At 41.3% G+C, this 15,728-nt stretch overlaps 1 protein-coding gene across 2 annotated transcripts in view; it reads left to right on the top strand.

The window, feature by feature from the left end:
• The window catches only part of ACBD6 (acyl-CoA binding domain containing 6), a 199,204-nt gene that overhangs the window by 70,199 nt on the left and 113,277 nt on the right, over nt 1–15,728 (top strand). For both annotated transcript variants that reach the window (XM_062193827.1, XM_062193826.1), the window contains exon 5: nt 14,798–14,903. In XM_062193827.1, coding sequence (XP_062049811.1) covers nt 14,798–14,903 — 106 coding nt within the window. The remainder of the gene's footprint in view (nt 1–14,797; nt 14,904–15,728) is intronic.

Below are 15,728 nucleotides of genomic sequence, written 5' to 3' on the forward strand. Positions count from 1 at the left end.
TGATAGTACACAGTCTAAAACCAAGTCAGGAAATTCTGTCATTTGGGACAATGTGATTAGAACTGGAGGACGTTATGCTAAGTGGAATCAGCCAGGCGACAGAAAGACAAAAACTTAGTGAATTCCTGTGTAGACTCTTCAACCTCATGGAAGCAGAAAGGTGGTTACCAGAGAGTGGGCAAAATGTGGGAGGGATGGAATAAGGTCAGATGTTGATCAAAGGGTACAGAAGTTTCACTTAGACTAGAACTGTCAGTGATCTGCTGCACTGCATGGTGACCAGTGCTGTGTATTACAAAATTATTAAATAATAGATGTTTAGCATTTAAATGATAAATGTGATGAGGTAGATGAGGTGATATATAAGCTTGTTTGAGTCTTTCTAAATGTGTAGATAGATCAAGACATCACATTGTACCCCATATGTACATATAATTATTATTTGTCAATCAAAAATAAATTTAATTTTTAAAATACACAAAGATAATCAAAGAATGCATTACAAAGGTTGAACTTATAGCCTAGTCTTAGAGGAGAAACTCACAACCCCATTAGGTGACTGGAGGATACAGAAGAGTAAGAAGACGCATGAACGGAGAGAGGTGTTCGGGGCACTGTAAGCAGTCGGTTATGGCAGGGTTTTGGGCAGTGATGTCAGTAGGATGAGTAGAACGGTAGTCGTCATCAAGTAACAATCTAGCTGGGGGACAAAGTCGTTATCCACCTTCTGAGCCCTGCGTAACGGGAACTAAGACTGCCCTCCGAAGCAAACCGAGGAAGCGTCTAATGAGAGGAGATACCTGAAGAAGACTTAATTCAGATACTAAACTTAGCATGTGTTTAAAAAAGACTTGTCACCCATAAGAAACAAATATGAAGCAATTATACAGAATGTTTTAATTTTACTTATAGCTACTTCTCTCCTTGAAGCAATCTGGTTTCCTCCCCAACCCGGAACACTGGTTAAGGCTAATTAAGATTTTTGATGTTTATTTCACCTGACAGAACACAGCTTTTGACCGTCAGTCTCAAAAGCCATGCATGATGTTGTATGTTATGCTCCTCAGATAACAGTCTTGCATGTAGTACCTCCTTCTGAAATAACCTTGGTCAACCCTGGAAAGGGGAAAGCGTGGTTGAGCAGCAAACCATGTTCAAGCAGTCTAGCATTCAGGTCAAAGCACGTAGCAAAGTGTTTGTTGTTTGTTGTTCTTAAAAGGATTCTTGGAAAGATAGATGACAAGTAGACATTTGGGCACTATTGCCTGACTTACCATGTTTCATTGATTCTAAAACAGCCTTTACATATTTTCACGTCTTATGGCTTTTAAAATCTGCAGTATCTTGGAGTTAATTGAAGGCACTGTTTTTCTTAGCAATATTTAGATAATGGTGCTCTTAAAACCAGTGGTGTCCAAGGTAGGTTTGAAATACAGAGTTCCAAGTGCACTAGTAAATGGAGGGATTTATAGATATTTATTTACAGTCCTTGCACCCACAGGGAAAACAGTTGGTTTCAGACAACTGTAAGACATGACTAGTTTTTGCCTTTCCTGTTCTGTGGTAATAGCAACATTTTTTTTTTAATCATCACATAACTGTTCAGACTGGATTAGATATGCAGTGTACTTAGTTCTGGGACCAGAAAGTTCTAAAGCCCTCAAACTAAAAATTCCATTTATGAGGTAGGCATTTGGCCTGTTGGTTATAACGGGGTTCAGATACCCATCACTAGTTAGGACACCTGCATCCCGTAGGGGAAGAGCTGGGTTCCCTACCCGTTTCCAGCTTCCTGCTAGTGCACGCTCTGGGAGGCAGCAGAACAGCTGTGTAGTGGGGTTCCTGACCCCATGTGCAGACCTGACTGAGTTCCCAGCTCCCAGCTTCTGCTGGTGCCTTTGCGGACATTTGAGGAGTCAACCAGGGGGCGGGCATGCTGCGTGTCTCTAGCTCTGCCTCTCAAATAAATAAATAACTTGAAAAAGCCATTTGTTCATTATTTATGTTAGTAAGTGTTCCTTCAAAGAAAACTACTTACATGTTTCATATTGTTCTTACATTCTTTCAAGCAAACATTGGCAAAGGACAAATCCATATCCAGAGATTTCTTGTAGATAATTATTTACATTGGAAAAGTTAGTTAACCATGCTTTCTTTTTTCTTTTTTAAAATTTATTTATTTATTTATTTGAGAGGCAGAGTTACAGACAGAGAGAGGGAGAGACAGAGACAAAGGTCTTCCATCTGCTGGTTCACTCCCCAAATGTCCACAGTGTCCAGAGCTGAGCCAGAAGCTTCTTCTGGTCTCCCATATGGGTGCAGGGGCCCAAGCACTTGGGTCATCTTCTACTGCTTTCCCAGGCCATAAGCAGAGAGCTGGATCAGAAGAGGAGCAGCCGGGACATGAACCAGTGCCCCCGCCACAGGCAGAGTTTTAGATTATTATGCCCCAACCATGATTTCTTAAAGACACCAGTTACTGAAAATTCATTGTCACCTCTTGATACCTGCTTAACACTAAAAAAATTATACTGAAAATCCTGGTACTTTAAATGAGTGCAAGAGAAAACAGTTCCATTCTGATCAATCTCTGGAAAATCAGTGGCCACATTGGAAAAAAATCTATAGACTCTTTGCTTAAAAGACTTTACAGAATGGAGTTCCATTCTCAACCATTAAGGTAAGTCTGAAATCAATGAAACAGTTAATCCAAAGGAAACATCATCAGTATATTGATAAATGGAAGACTAGTGTCTCTGATTTTATCAGTGAAGCACATTTTTTCAAACACTAAATGGAAAAGAGACTTAATTTTTAAACTTTATGTAGACATTCAGTATATAAATATAGTCACAACTATCAAATTCAGTTTCATTAATTAGAAATTACAGTGACTCTGCAAACATTTTAGGCACCAGTGTAGTGTGGTAATTAAGGGCAGAGTTACTGACCATGTGCCCTTGAGCAGGTAACCTAACTGCTCTGAATCTTAATTTCCTTACCTGTAAAACAAGACTAGAATATTAATAACATCTACATTTATTAATGTCATTATGAAGATTGAGTGAAATAACATATAACATTATGTTCACTACTATATAATAAATGATCAATAAACATTAGTTATTGTTTTAAGAATTTAGCATATGCCATAAGCTTGGGGCATTTCTCATAGCCTTACATAACAGTATCAATCAGTGTAACAAATATTAGTTAGACCTTCAAGGAAATAAAGATAATTCAAGGTGATTGGAGCAGAATGAACCAGGGAGTGAAGGGAATACTGGTATTAGATGAGATGGCAAGAGGCCTTGTTTGTGTTGTTTGTACTGTGCACACTCCTATTATGCCCATCGCTGTGTGTGTCTTTGTTTGTGCACACATACACGCACCCAACTTTGTAAACAAGTCTGAGTGCCCAGTGTTTTGCAAGTAAAGAGAAAAGGGACCAGAAGGAAAGAGAAAACAAAGTAGAGGAAAGAGAGGATTGTGGTTTTGGTTGTTGGATGACCCCTTGTTCAGGAACGGCTGTTGATCTGCAAACAGGTGGATGTGCTTGTCTGCTTGGTGGGCGTCCTGACACTGAGCACACAGGAGCTAAATGAAGCACATTAGGAAGGGTGGGTATGAGAGCCAGGAGACTCTTACAACAGCTCCTGTTTGTGTCAAGACCCATCTGTCCCAAAGGACCCATTTCCACGTAATCTATAATTATCTCTTCGCTTTAATCGCCTTGTCATTCCTGAGGCCCTCTTGGGCACTGCAAGAGGAAAAGCTCATTAACTAAACCTTTTCTCCTCTCTCCAGCCACCCATGGCTTTTAATTGCTTGGTGTGTTATTATCTAGGAGTGCAACTGGGATCATTTTCATAAGAAAGAGAGGTAGAGAGGAGGAAGGGAGCCTCCAGTCCCTGAGGTATGCGCCACAGACAAACCTTTGCTTTCTCAATTGTTTATGCCAGCTGAGGTTTTACAGGCTGAATAAATCCATAACTCAAGTTCATTCTGAGCAGTCAGATTCTCAAGGGGGAGTTGCCCAGTTGCCTATACACACTATGTAGACCTCGAAGAATAACCAGAATGTAACAAGACATATGTCATCCAATTTATCACCTATCACCAAAGTGTTAGCACAGTTCTGATCATAGGCAACCCAGTGAAATCGGGAAGGATTATACCACCATCGTGCAAACAGATGGAAGGAAGCCTTTGTACTGAAGATCGTGGTGTCACTGGGACAGTGGTGCCCCACAATGACTTAGCCAATTATAAAGGCATAAAATTCCAAATATTCAAATTTTAAAATAATATATGCATTTAATATGTAGTACTCTTAAAGCTTCAGAGTCTTTCAGTAGTTTTTTTTTAAATAGGAAGCTTTCAATAAATTACTATATGTGATTTTAGACCATCTGATTTTATAAAATCACTTTGAATAAAGCCATATATGTCATAGCTTTTTGTTTTCCAATCCCATATCTTTCCTGGATATTTTTGAGTACAATTTATGTGTAAGTGACAGGCTTTTATAATACTGTCTTTCTGGTTCATATTTTCACCCAGAATACAAAATTAAAATGTAAAACAATCACTTTCATTCTAGATTTGTGTACTTACATTGTTGTATTTTATAATCAGGACTAGAGAGCATTAGCCAAAGGAAATATATTTTTTAAATATTTTCAAAATCCATTTTTGTTTTAAAAATTAGAACTTTGTGATGATGAAAGCATCTCTTTGAAATTCTGCAGGCTTTTGTGTTTGACCACAAGCAGTGACCTCTGGTATTTTTTGCCAAAACACTTCATCTGTCTCACAGAACAACTAATCAATTCCAGAGCCCATCAATCATTGCAGTTGTATACTAGTCTGGTCTTGCTTAGAGAAGGTCCAGATGGCTGCCTGTGTAAGTGGAATTAATAAAATTCTGATAGATTACAAGCATCAAACTATAAAATATAGCTGGGAAGACCAAATGTTATTGCAGGGTAGGACAGGTACTGCACACTCTTCGTTTATTGTATTTTTAATTTTTGCCCTAATTTCTCAATTTATGTGCCAACTTCTAGACCAAGCCTTCTAAGTATACAGTCTCCAAAAGCAATTTGTTATGTGTGACAATACATGTAGTGCAGAACCACTGACTCTTTGCAAAGCTCTATGCTGATTAACCAGCACTTTTTCTGCCCGTCTGCAGTTTAAGTGAAAAGTAACTGTTCTCAGATTGGAGGTAACTCTGTGAGTTAGGTTTGTTACTCTCCTGTTTCCATAGTTCCAAACAGCAAAAATAGCAGTGGCTGTCCCTTGTTTTGCATATTCTTTTGCAATGTGAACAACTGGTATTTAATTCTATAACCATACCAAAGTGTGATTTTTATTTCCAATATCAACGCTTTGTTCTTGGTCTCCTCAACGGTAATTCCTTTTATTGAGTAACAATACTGATTAAGATCTAAGTTATAGGAGCCAGTGTTGTGCCATAGTAGATTAAGCCTCTTCCTGTGAGTGCCAGCATCCCAAATGGGCGCTGGTTCTTGTCCCAACACTTCTCTTCCGATCCAGCTCTCTGCTATGGCTTGGGAAAGCAGTGGAAGATGACCCAAGTGCTTGGGCCCCTGCACCCACATGGGAGATCCTAAAGAAACCCCTGGCTCCTGGCTTCAGATCAGCCCAGCTCCAGCCATTCCGGCCATTTAGGGAGTGAGCCAGCAGATGGAAGACAGCTCTCTCTCTCTCTCCCTCTCTTTGTAACTCTGCCTCTCAAATAAATAAGTCTTAAAAAAAAAAAAATCTAAGTTCCATACAACTTTTTTTTTGTCTGATATGGTTCTAGGTTGCCTATGTGTGTCCTCATTTTACAGATAAGTTATTTACCCAAAGTCACGCTGCTGTAAGTGGTGTAACCAGCCTTGAATGCTAGCAGTCTACCTCTGTAGTATTTTGTACTTAGACTCATGCTGATTCCCTTGTGTTACAGAGCAATTAAGTAGTTTCAGAGTAGGCCAGCGCCGCGGCTCAATAGGCTAATCCTCTGCCTGCAGCGCCAGCACCCGGGTTCTAGTCCCGGTCAGGGCGCCGGATTCTGTCCTGGTTGCTCCTCTTCCAGTCAGCTCTCTGCTGTGGCCTGGGAAGGCGGTGGAGGATGGCCCAAGTCCTTGGGCCCTACACCCGCAAGGGAGACCAGGAGAAGCACCTGGCTCCTGGCTTCGGATCAGTGCGGTGCGCCGGCCGCAGCGGCCATTGAGGGGTGAATCAACGGAAAAAGGAACACCTTTTTCTCTGTCTCTGTCTCTCTCTCTCATTGTCTACTCTGTCAAAAAAAATTTTTTTAATTAAATTTTAAAAAAATAAGTAGTTTCAGAGTGAAAATTTGGTATCAAGGCCCTAGGATATTAACACAGAGATTTGTACCTGTGGCATTATAGTGTCACCTTCTGTGACAGAATGGAAACAAAGATCAGAACCACAAATGCAGGACGAAGCTCAGAATTTGCCCCAGTGGCCCTTGGCTCAAGAACATTTATATTAATACTAAAAAGGACTCTAAACTCATCATCTGCAATACATGTTAGTCAGGAAGGCTGCCCAACAAGAATCCTAAGCCGAATCAAATGCATTTAGTAGTTACTTGTATTCCTGACCGTTTTTTATGTTTTCAAATGTGGAAAAATAATAAATCTTACATTCATACAGTATACAAAACAGGCCTCCAAAATAATTGTTTTATGTCCTTTTAAAAAACATGGTTTTATAAGAAAAAAAGTTTTCCTTTTGTGAAAATTTGTTAGGTAAAATGGAGTCATTTCTGCCATTCCCCACTAAAGTAGAATCCGGGGGACATGGGGAAGAGGTTATTATCTCACAGAACCATCCCAGTGAAACAGCCTACCCCATCTTTATTTTTACTTAGCAGGTAATGGTGGAACTGTCATCTGTGACCAGTTGCTATGACACCAGTCAGAGCTGGCCAGCAACTATAGTCACATAAGCGCCATATTTGAACTTTGTTACAAATAATTTGCATAGATGTCTCTGTTGTAATAAAACACCTAGCCTTCCCTTTGCTCTCCACACAAACCAGAAGCCACTCCAGCCTGTGCGTGTGTCTTAGATTTTTGCAGTTCTTTTCTTTATTCCCAAATGAAAATTCCTGAAACTCTTTCACCTTGTGGAACATAAAACTGTGATTAACATCAAATAAAGCATAACTTTCTCTTACAAAAATAAAACACTAGATACTATAGCTCACCAAAGAACTTAGGAAACAAAGTGCAAAGAACTTCAGAAAGTTCATGGAGGGGCAGGAATTGTGGTGCAGGGGGTTAAGTCACAGCTTGGGACACCTCCATCCCTGTTGGTGCCTGGGATCTACTTCCACCTCCACTTCCTGTCCAGCTTCCTGCTAATGGGCCTGCTTGGAGGCAGCAGATGGGGACCCAACTGCTTGAGTCACTGTTAACCCACATGGGAGACCCAGATTGAGTTCCAGCCTCTCAGCATTGGCCTGGCTCAACCCAGGCTGTTGTCAGCATTTGGGGATACAACCAGTGGATGGCAGATTCCTTCTGTCTCTCGGCCTCCACCTTTCAAATAGGTAGATAATTTTTTTTTAAAGTTTCATTTATTTTATTTGAAAGGCAGATTAGGTAGGGACAGAGGGAGACAGATCTTCCATCCTCTGGTTCACTTCCTAAGTGGGCACAACAGCCGGGGGTTGGACCAAGCCAAAGCCAGCAGTTTCATCTGAGTCTCTGACATGGGTGGCAGGGGCGCAAGCCCTTGGACCATCTTCAGCTGCTTTCCTAGGTGCATTAACAGGGAGCTGCATCAGAAGTGAAGCAGTTGGCCGGCGCCGTGGCTTAACAGGCTAATCCTCCGCCTTGCGGCTCCGGCACACCGGGTTCTAGTCCCGGTTGGGGCACCGGATTCTATCCCAGTTGCTCCTCTTCCAGGCCAGCTCTCTGCTATGGCCCGGGAGTGCAGTGGAGGATGGCCCAAGTCCTTGGGCCCTGCACCCGCATGGGAGACCAGGAGAAGCACCTGGCTCCTGGCTTCGGATCAGCGAGATGCGCCGTCCACAGTGGCCACTGGAGAGTGAACCAACGGCAAAAAGGAAGACCTTTTTCTCTGTCTTCTCTCTCTCACTATCCACTCTGCCTGTCAAAAAAAAAAAAAAAAAGAAGAAGAAGAAGAAGAAGTGGAGCAGCAGGGACTCAATCTAGCACTTATATGAGATTTGGGTATCAGAGTAGCTTAACCATTGCACCACAATGCCAGTCTCCAATTTTTTTTTTATCCATTTATTTGAGAGTCAGAGTTACAAAGAAGGGGAGAGAGAAAGAAGGAGGTCTTCCATCCGCTGTTCACTCCCCAAATGTCTGTAATGGCTGAAGCTGGGCTGATCTGAAGCCAGGAGCCAGGATGTTCCTCCAGGTCTCCCACGTTTGTGCAAGGGTCCAAGCACTTGGGCCATCCTCTGCTGCTTTCCCAGTTGCGTTAGCAGAGAGCTGGATCAGGAGTGGAGCAGCTGGGACACAAACAGGCACCCATATTGGGATGCTGGTACTACGGGCGAAGGCTTAACCTACTACACCACAGTGCCGACCCCTCCCCTTTTTTGGATAATTTTTTAAGTCCATGACAACATTCTTTAAGACTTAGAAGTTTTACATCATTTTTTTCACTTCAATATAATTTCATTTTAAAGTAGCATATTTCTTATAGTCTCATTGTGCTATCATAATATGTATATAAATTGAAAGTTTAAAAAACAAATTTTCTGAGGAAACTCAATAAAGTTATCTTTATAAATCCTACTTCTAGAAGCTTATCAAAACGACATACATTATAAGTTTTGTTAAATAATTATTAAACATAAGTAAAATGTTTATTGAGAAGGTGTCACTTAATAAGATAGATGGGGCTTTTAAGAATAGTTTAACAGGCCGGCACCGTGGCTTAACAGGCTAATCCTCCGCCTTGCGGCGCCGGCACACCGGGTTCTAGTCCCAGTTGGGGAGCCGGACTCTATCCCGGTTGCCTCTCTTCCAGGCCAGCACTCTGTTATGGCCCGGGAAGGCAGTGGAGGATGGCCCAAGTCCTTGGGCCCTGCACCCGCATGGGAGACCAGGAGAAGCACCTGGCTCCTGGCTTTGGATCAGCACGATGCGCCGGCCGCAGCAGCCATTGGAGGGTGAACCAACAGCAAAAAGGAAGACCTTTCTCTCTGTCTCTCTCTCTCACTATCCACTCTGCCTGTCAAAAAAAAAAAATAATAACAAACAGATGAATATTAATTTTGTTAGAATGAGACAGAGTTTAGCATCAAGGCTCTGTTCTGTTGATGTCATTCATCTCTTCCATCCCCTAGCCTCAGTTGCAGGAGGCTTCCCAGTGCCAGCTTTTCACCAGAATGGTCCCTGCAGGAGTACCAGGGACAATTCTGTATTTAGAACACGGTAGCCCAGGATTGATCCCTTCCCCAATTTCACTGGACTAGTATTAGAGGACTTTTGAGAGTAGTAGCAATTTTAATTAATAGCACTTACTAAATCTTAGTAAAGTCTTTTGGCTGTGCTTTCTAGAAGCAGAGAGAGAGGTGTGCACCTTCAAATTGTAACCAGGAGGGGCGTGTTTCAGCAAGGAAGGTGGAAGAAGAAGGGTGGAGAACTCTTTACCCCAGGAGCCTCATCGGGTGATCAGGATGGGAAGGGAGCATTGCCTCAGAGGTTGAAGAGCTGCAGCATTGATGCAGTGAAAATTGCCCGTAGCTGCATGTCCCTTTAAAGGCCTTTGTACTTCAGAGCCCTTCATTTGAGGAATTAATGGCATTGGTTTGTATTTTTTTTAGCTACTGGCTTTCTTTGGGTTTTCACTCTCAATAAATATTATTAATGTGTTTTACATATAATTTCCAGTTGCTTGATAAATATATGAATTGAATTAAAATATTATTGAATTTACCTATTAAATACTTGGGTTTCTGAGCGAGTACCATAAGTGTGTTTTTAAATTTTATGAGGTAGATGAAATGATAATTAAATGGATTTTATGTGGCTTGCCATGAAACCTAACTGTTCGAAATATCCTTTTGATAGGACAATGCAGTCTTGTAGGAAACGGTGCAGATGGCATTTTTAGTAATGGATAGGGCTCATTCCTATTGTGTGAGGATGAAAGATAGCCATACTTAAACACTAACTTTCTTTCCCATAAAAATGTGTTCTTATATTTCAAGAGAATTTCTAGGTGCAGATGTTGTGGCTCGCTGGACTAAGCAGCCACCTTCAAAGCCGGCATCCCATGTGGGCACCAGTTTGAGTGCTGGCTGCTCCACTTCCCATGTAACTTCCTGCTAATGAACCTGGGAAAGTAGCAGAAGATACTTGGGCCTCTGCGCCCACTTTGGAAACCCAGATGAAACTCCTGGCTCCTGGCTTTGGGCCTGCCATTTAGGGAATGAGTCAGCAGGTGGAAGAGCTTTGTCTCCCTGTCTGTTCGTCTCTCCCACTCTTTGTAATTCTGGTTTTCAAATAATCTTAAAAAATAATAAAAAAATGTCTTAGAAAGTCAGTGATTTTTTTTTCATTCAGGTATATAAACATTTTCTGTCAAATTCAGACAATTTGGAATAATTCAGAGAAACACTTCCTGTCTTGTACTAGGAATAGCATGGGACATCCTTGAGGGTGACATCATGAACATCATACTTTAAAGAATGAGTGTGATAGTTTATGGACTCACATTCAACAATGAGAGGGAGAAAGAAAACTAAAAATCATAAGAGAAAAGCAGATAAAGTGAAGAGATGTGGAAAGGCACTAACATTTATTTATTTATTAAAGATTTTATTTGTTTACTTGAAAGAGTTACAGAGAGGCAGAGAGAGAGAGAGAGAGAGAGAGAGAGAGAGGGGTCTTCTATCTGCTGGTTCACTCTCCAAGTGGCTGCAACAGCCAGAGCTGTGCCAATCCGAAGCCAGGAGCCAGGAGCTTCCTCTGGGTCTCCCACACGGGTGCAGGGGCCCAAGGACTTGGGCCATCTCCTGCTTTCCCAGGCCATAGCAGAGAGCTGGATCGGAAGTGGAGCTGCGGGGACTGCAGGCGGCGGCTTTACCTACCCACAGTGCTGTCCTCCAGGCACTAACATTTAAGGATTTACTGTATTTCCTGATAATTGGATTCAGTGGCACATGTTATTTAACATAAGTATGGATGTAGAGCAAAATATCTTCTATGGAAAACTGCATTGAGCTATTAATAGGGAAATGTAGAGGAAGAAAGTTTAATTTGTACACTGTGTACATAATTTCACTAGCAGACAACAAAAATGTGGTAAGGTATACCCCAGACATTTCTCCATTGTGGCCACTAGATGGTGACATTGTACTAAGACAGCTTGGTTGCTGGCTGCTAAGATGGAAATTTGGTGTGAGATAGATACCTGTGCATAACAAGCTGAAGAGTAACTCTTGAGTTTTTTTTTTTATATGTCGCCCAGCTTTGTAGCAAATCTGTGGTGATTTTTGTTAAAATTACCTTTTTGTTTAAGCTGTTTACTCTGCTGAAATATTTAATAAGTATCTCTGCATGATACACCTGATTTAGTGATGATAAACTGCATATGATAAAAAGTATATAGATAAACAAATGCCCCCTGCTTTCCAAAAAAATTGGCATACCAAAACAACAATTAACGGAGATAATGCATGCAAACACCATATTGAAAATCCATTAAACAAAATAAAAAGCATGCTTGTACGGTACTTACTCTTTTATTGCTGTAGTATGTAAGCATACATGTATGCTTCTAATCTGGGTTCAGGACAGGGACCACTCTGAAGATCTGCTTGTCCTCGTGTAACCCTCCCGAACTTGAACAGGTGTGGGAAGCTCACAACTCAGGGGTCTTCCTACTTTAATTTCTGTGTCTCACCACCTGTACCCATTATTTTCAAATTCAAAACAGTTGACGAATAGCATAATTTTCCTTTTTGATCTAAAATGACATAATCCTTTTGAAATTGTTGCCTCTTGAGTTGCCTTGTGTCAGAGCCCTTGATCGCTCTCACTGTAGGAGCAAATGAAATGGGTTTTGTTTCTAAATTTGAACTCTGGGTGTACACAAAGAAACAGTGTTTTTGATGATAGGTAAATGTGAAAAGGTTTCAAAAAGTTCATGGCAATGCGCATTCTTTTTAAATTCCATCTTCTACACTTTTGGAAGCCCCATTGTATAGCTAGAGTAGAAGTTTATGCAACCCTTCTTTTGGCCTCAGGTACCCCTGATTTCTGTAGAGAGTGATCTGGAAACCATTTTTTAGCTTCTAGAAAACAGGATGTTTTCAAGTGACCATATATTCCTGTTAAACCTCATTACTTGTTTAAAAGCCTCCTCATTTTCCATAGCTGGAAGGTAGCAGATTCTTTCTCTTCTGTACTCTTATGGTCTTTTTTTTTTTTTTTTTTTTTTTTTGACAGGCAGAGTGGATAGTGAGAGAGAGAGACAGAGAGAAAGGTCTTCCTTTTTGCCGTTGGTTCACCCTCCAATGGCCGCTGCGGCCGGCGCATCGTGCTGATCCGAAGCCAGGAGCCAGGTGCTTCTCCTGGTCTCCCATGAGGTGCAGGGCCCAAGGACTTGGGCCACCCTCCACTGCCTTCCCGGGCCATAGCAGAGAGCTGGCCTGGAAGAGAGGCAACCGGGATAGAGTCCGGCTCCCCAACCGGGACTAGAACCCTGTGTGCCGGCACTGCAAGGCGGAGGATTAGCCTGTCAAGCCACGGCGCCGGCCTCTTATGGTCTTTTTTAAAGAACAAGTTCTACCTTATATTAATGAGGTATAGATTTTTATCATTCCAACTATACTGTTGGTGTTTTGAAGGCAAACTTTCTATCTGTTATCAGCAGAAGTTTGCCAAGTGCCTTGTGAATAATAGGTGCTCAGCAAAATGCATCAGATGCTTAAGGAAGGCCTTCTAGTAGATGGTTGATGCCAAAGTAGTGTGTTTGAACATAGTTAGCTATGACTAGTAATAACTTTTATTTGGCAGAGGGTATTTAAATTGGCTTTTAGGTATAAGGACGCCAGTGGCTAGGTGTTTGATTTCTGATCAATGGATGCCTTGACATTGCAGATTATAAAACACATTGATTTAATTTTTGGAACTCAAAATGTATTCTTTTATACCTTTCCATAAAATTCAGTCCCCACATGTATAGACTGTTTTGTTGTAATTTTCCAAATTACTGATCCTTTGGGCATGCACTGATCCTTTTGAGAATGTGATTGAAGCTATTCCACACAGCACCCAGAACAATGCACATGCATTACACAGATAATTCTGTGTACGACTTCAGAGTTCATGGACTCACGTTGAGACCTGCTATTTAGATTCTGGCTAGTCAAGAGGCAGCGGGATGTAAAATAAATGTGCTGTACACAAAGTGAGTTCACCTGAGTGAGTTCTCGCTCTTACTCTAGCTTGATCCGTGTGCCATTAGGCAGATGTGTAATCTCTCCCTGTTTCTTCAGATGTAAACTGAAGTTACTGGATTAAAGATTAAATGAATCAGTAAGTGCTGTGTATTGTAAATAGTGCTGGGTGCATAGTATTCCTCCCAGCTTTGGTTCCCTGTCTTTGACTCCACTATTTTATAAGAATTTCTGAGCTGGCCGGCGCCGCGGCTCACTAGGCTAATCCTCCGCTTTGCGGCGCCCGCACACCGGGTTCTAGTCCCGGTCGGGGCACCGATCCTGTCCCGGTTGCCCCTCTTCCAGGCCAGCTCTCTGCTGTGGCCCGGGAGTGCAGTGGAGGATGGCCCAAGTGCTTGGGCCCTGCACCCCATGGGAGACCAGGAGAAGCACCTGGCTCCTGCCATCGGATCAGCGCGGTGCGCCAGCCACAGCGCGCCTACCGCGGCGGCCATTGGAGGGTGAACCAACGGCAAAAGGAAGACCTTTCTCTCTGTCTCTCTCTCACTGTCCACTCTGCCTGTCAAAAATAAAAAAATAATAATAAGAAGAAGAATTTCTGAGCTTTCTATTTCCTTTCTTGTAATAAATTATGTTTCCTTTAAGTAGATTATTTTATGTCTATTTACTTTTCAAACCTGAGTAACAATCAGTGTGTTCTTCTGCCCTAAAAGACAACTAATGAGCTACGTCCTGGGCTTTATTTAAAAATTTACTGGAAAGAGACATAACTTGCACCCGCTGTGCACTCCCTAGATGCCCACAGCAGCCAGGGCTGTGCCAGACCAAAGCTGGGAGCCAGGAACATGATCTGGGTCTTCCACATGGGTGGCAGGAACCCAGCTAATCACCTGTTGCTTCCCAGAGTGAGTATTAACAGGTAGCTGGAATCTGGAACAGAGCCCAGTGTAAAATGCAGGCACTTCAGTGTGGCATGTGGGCATCCTCACTGCTGCACCAAGAACCCAGCCCTGACCTGCTGATACTTCTGTACCAGAACTGCCGTCTTACTACAATGCCACAATTGGAAAATTCTTCATCAGGGGAAATATGTGCCTTTTGTGTACAAAAGTGAAAGAAAGGGGACTGAGAAAACCTGGAACTTGCAAACGTGGTGCAGTTTTTCCCTAGGATTATAAGAACTTTAGTGTTTTGGAAGCTGGATACATTATATCTGTTGAAAATTCTTTATTCTTCATATAAAATTTTTTCTTTAGAACACGTTCCATTAATGTATATGTCAGCAGCGAGTAAGTTGTGTTAAAAATATGTAACTTTTACATATTATCCTGTAAGACAAACAGCATTTTTTTCCCCTCTGATTAGGGAAGAAGACAAAAACATATTTGATTACTGCAGGGAAAACAACATTGACCATATAACCAAAGCCATCAAATCGAAAAATGTGGATGTGAATATGAAAGATGAAGAGGTATGAAAAGCGTGCCCTGTTAATTGTTTTCTTATGTTTTGTTGTTCTGCCCCAGTGCCTTTTCCTGAGGGGAAGGGCCAAGAACTACAAGTCAGTATGGTGAGCGCAGATCCATGAGATGGCGTCACTCAGTTAAGGTAGCTTCTGTGTCTATATTCAGTGTAGTCCTATCCATGTAGCACAGAAGCTACCAGCTGAAACTTGCAGCAAATAATTTCCATCTGTTGGTGATAAAGGGAGACTGTTGAATTGAACCAGCAGGTAATTTCAAAATCTCTTTTATAAATATCTTTAATATTGTCTGTCATAATACCTTAAAGGTGTATTTTGTTCATTTCTCAATAAACATAAGCCTATAAAACTATGTAAAATTTTGAGTGAGTCTGGCCCAGTATTTAAAGGCATCCCATAGTAAATAAATTATTTTGTAAAATATACTATTTCTTCATTTATTTGTTTTGTGAAAAAACTTCACATATTGAGCTTAAACTGTTTATGAAGTATAGTTGTTAACAAAGGAACAAAATGTATCAATTCACTTTTAATTGTTTTTCTCATTGATTTAGAAAAATTTTTGAAATGGCCTAGAAGTGGTAATTGTTAGGAAGAAGGCACACAATGATCATAGATATTGTGTTGAGTAAACAATTTATGTATAAGTGAGAGCTGCTTATACATATTAGCCCTTATGATTAGGCAACATCTTTCCTGTAATATGTGATCAATGGTATCTGGAATCGAAATGTAAAACTATAATACTACAGTAAAGGGAAGGCGGTAACACTGTTCTGTGCTAAGTAATGAAACAAATAGAGCAAAGAAAGA

Source organism: Lepus europaeus, chromosome 5 (assembly GCF_033115175.1).
Source record: "Lepus europaeus isolate LE1 chromosome 5, mLepTim1.pri, whole genome shotgun sequence".
NCBI classification, from domain to species: Eukaryota; Metazoa; Chordata; class Mammalia; order Lagomorpha; family Leporidae; genus Lepus; species Lepus europaeus.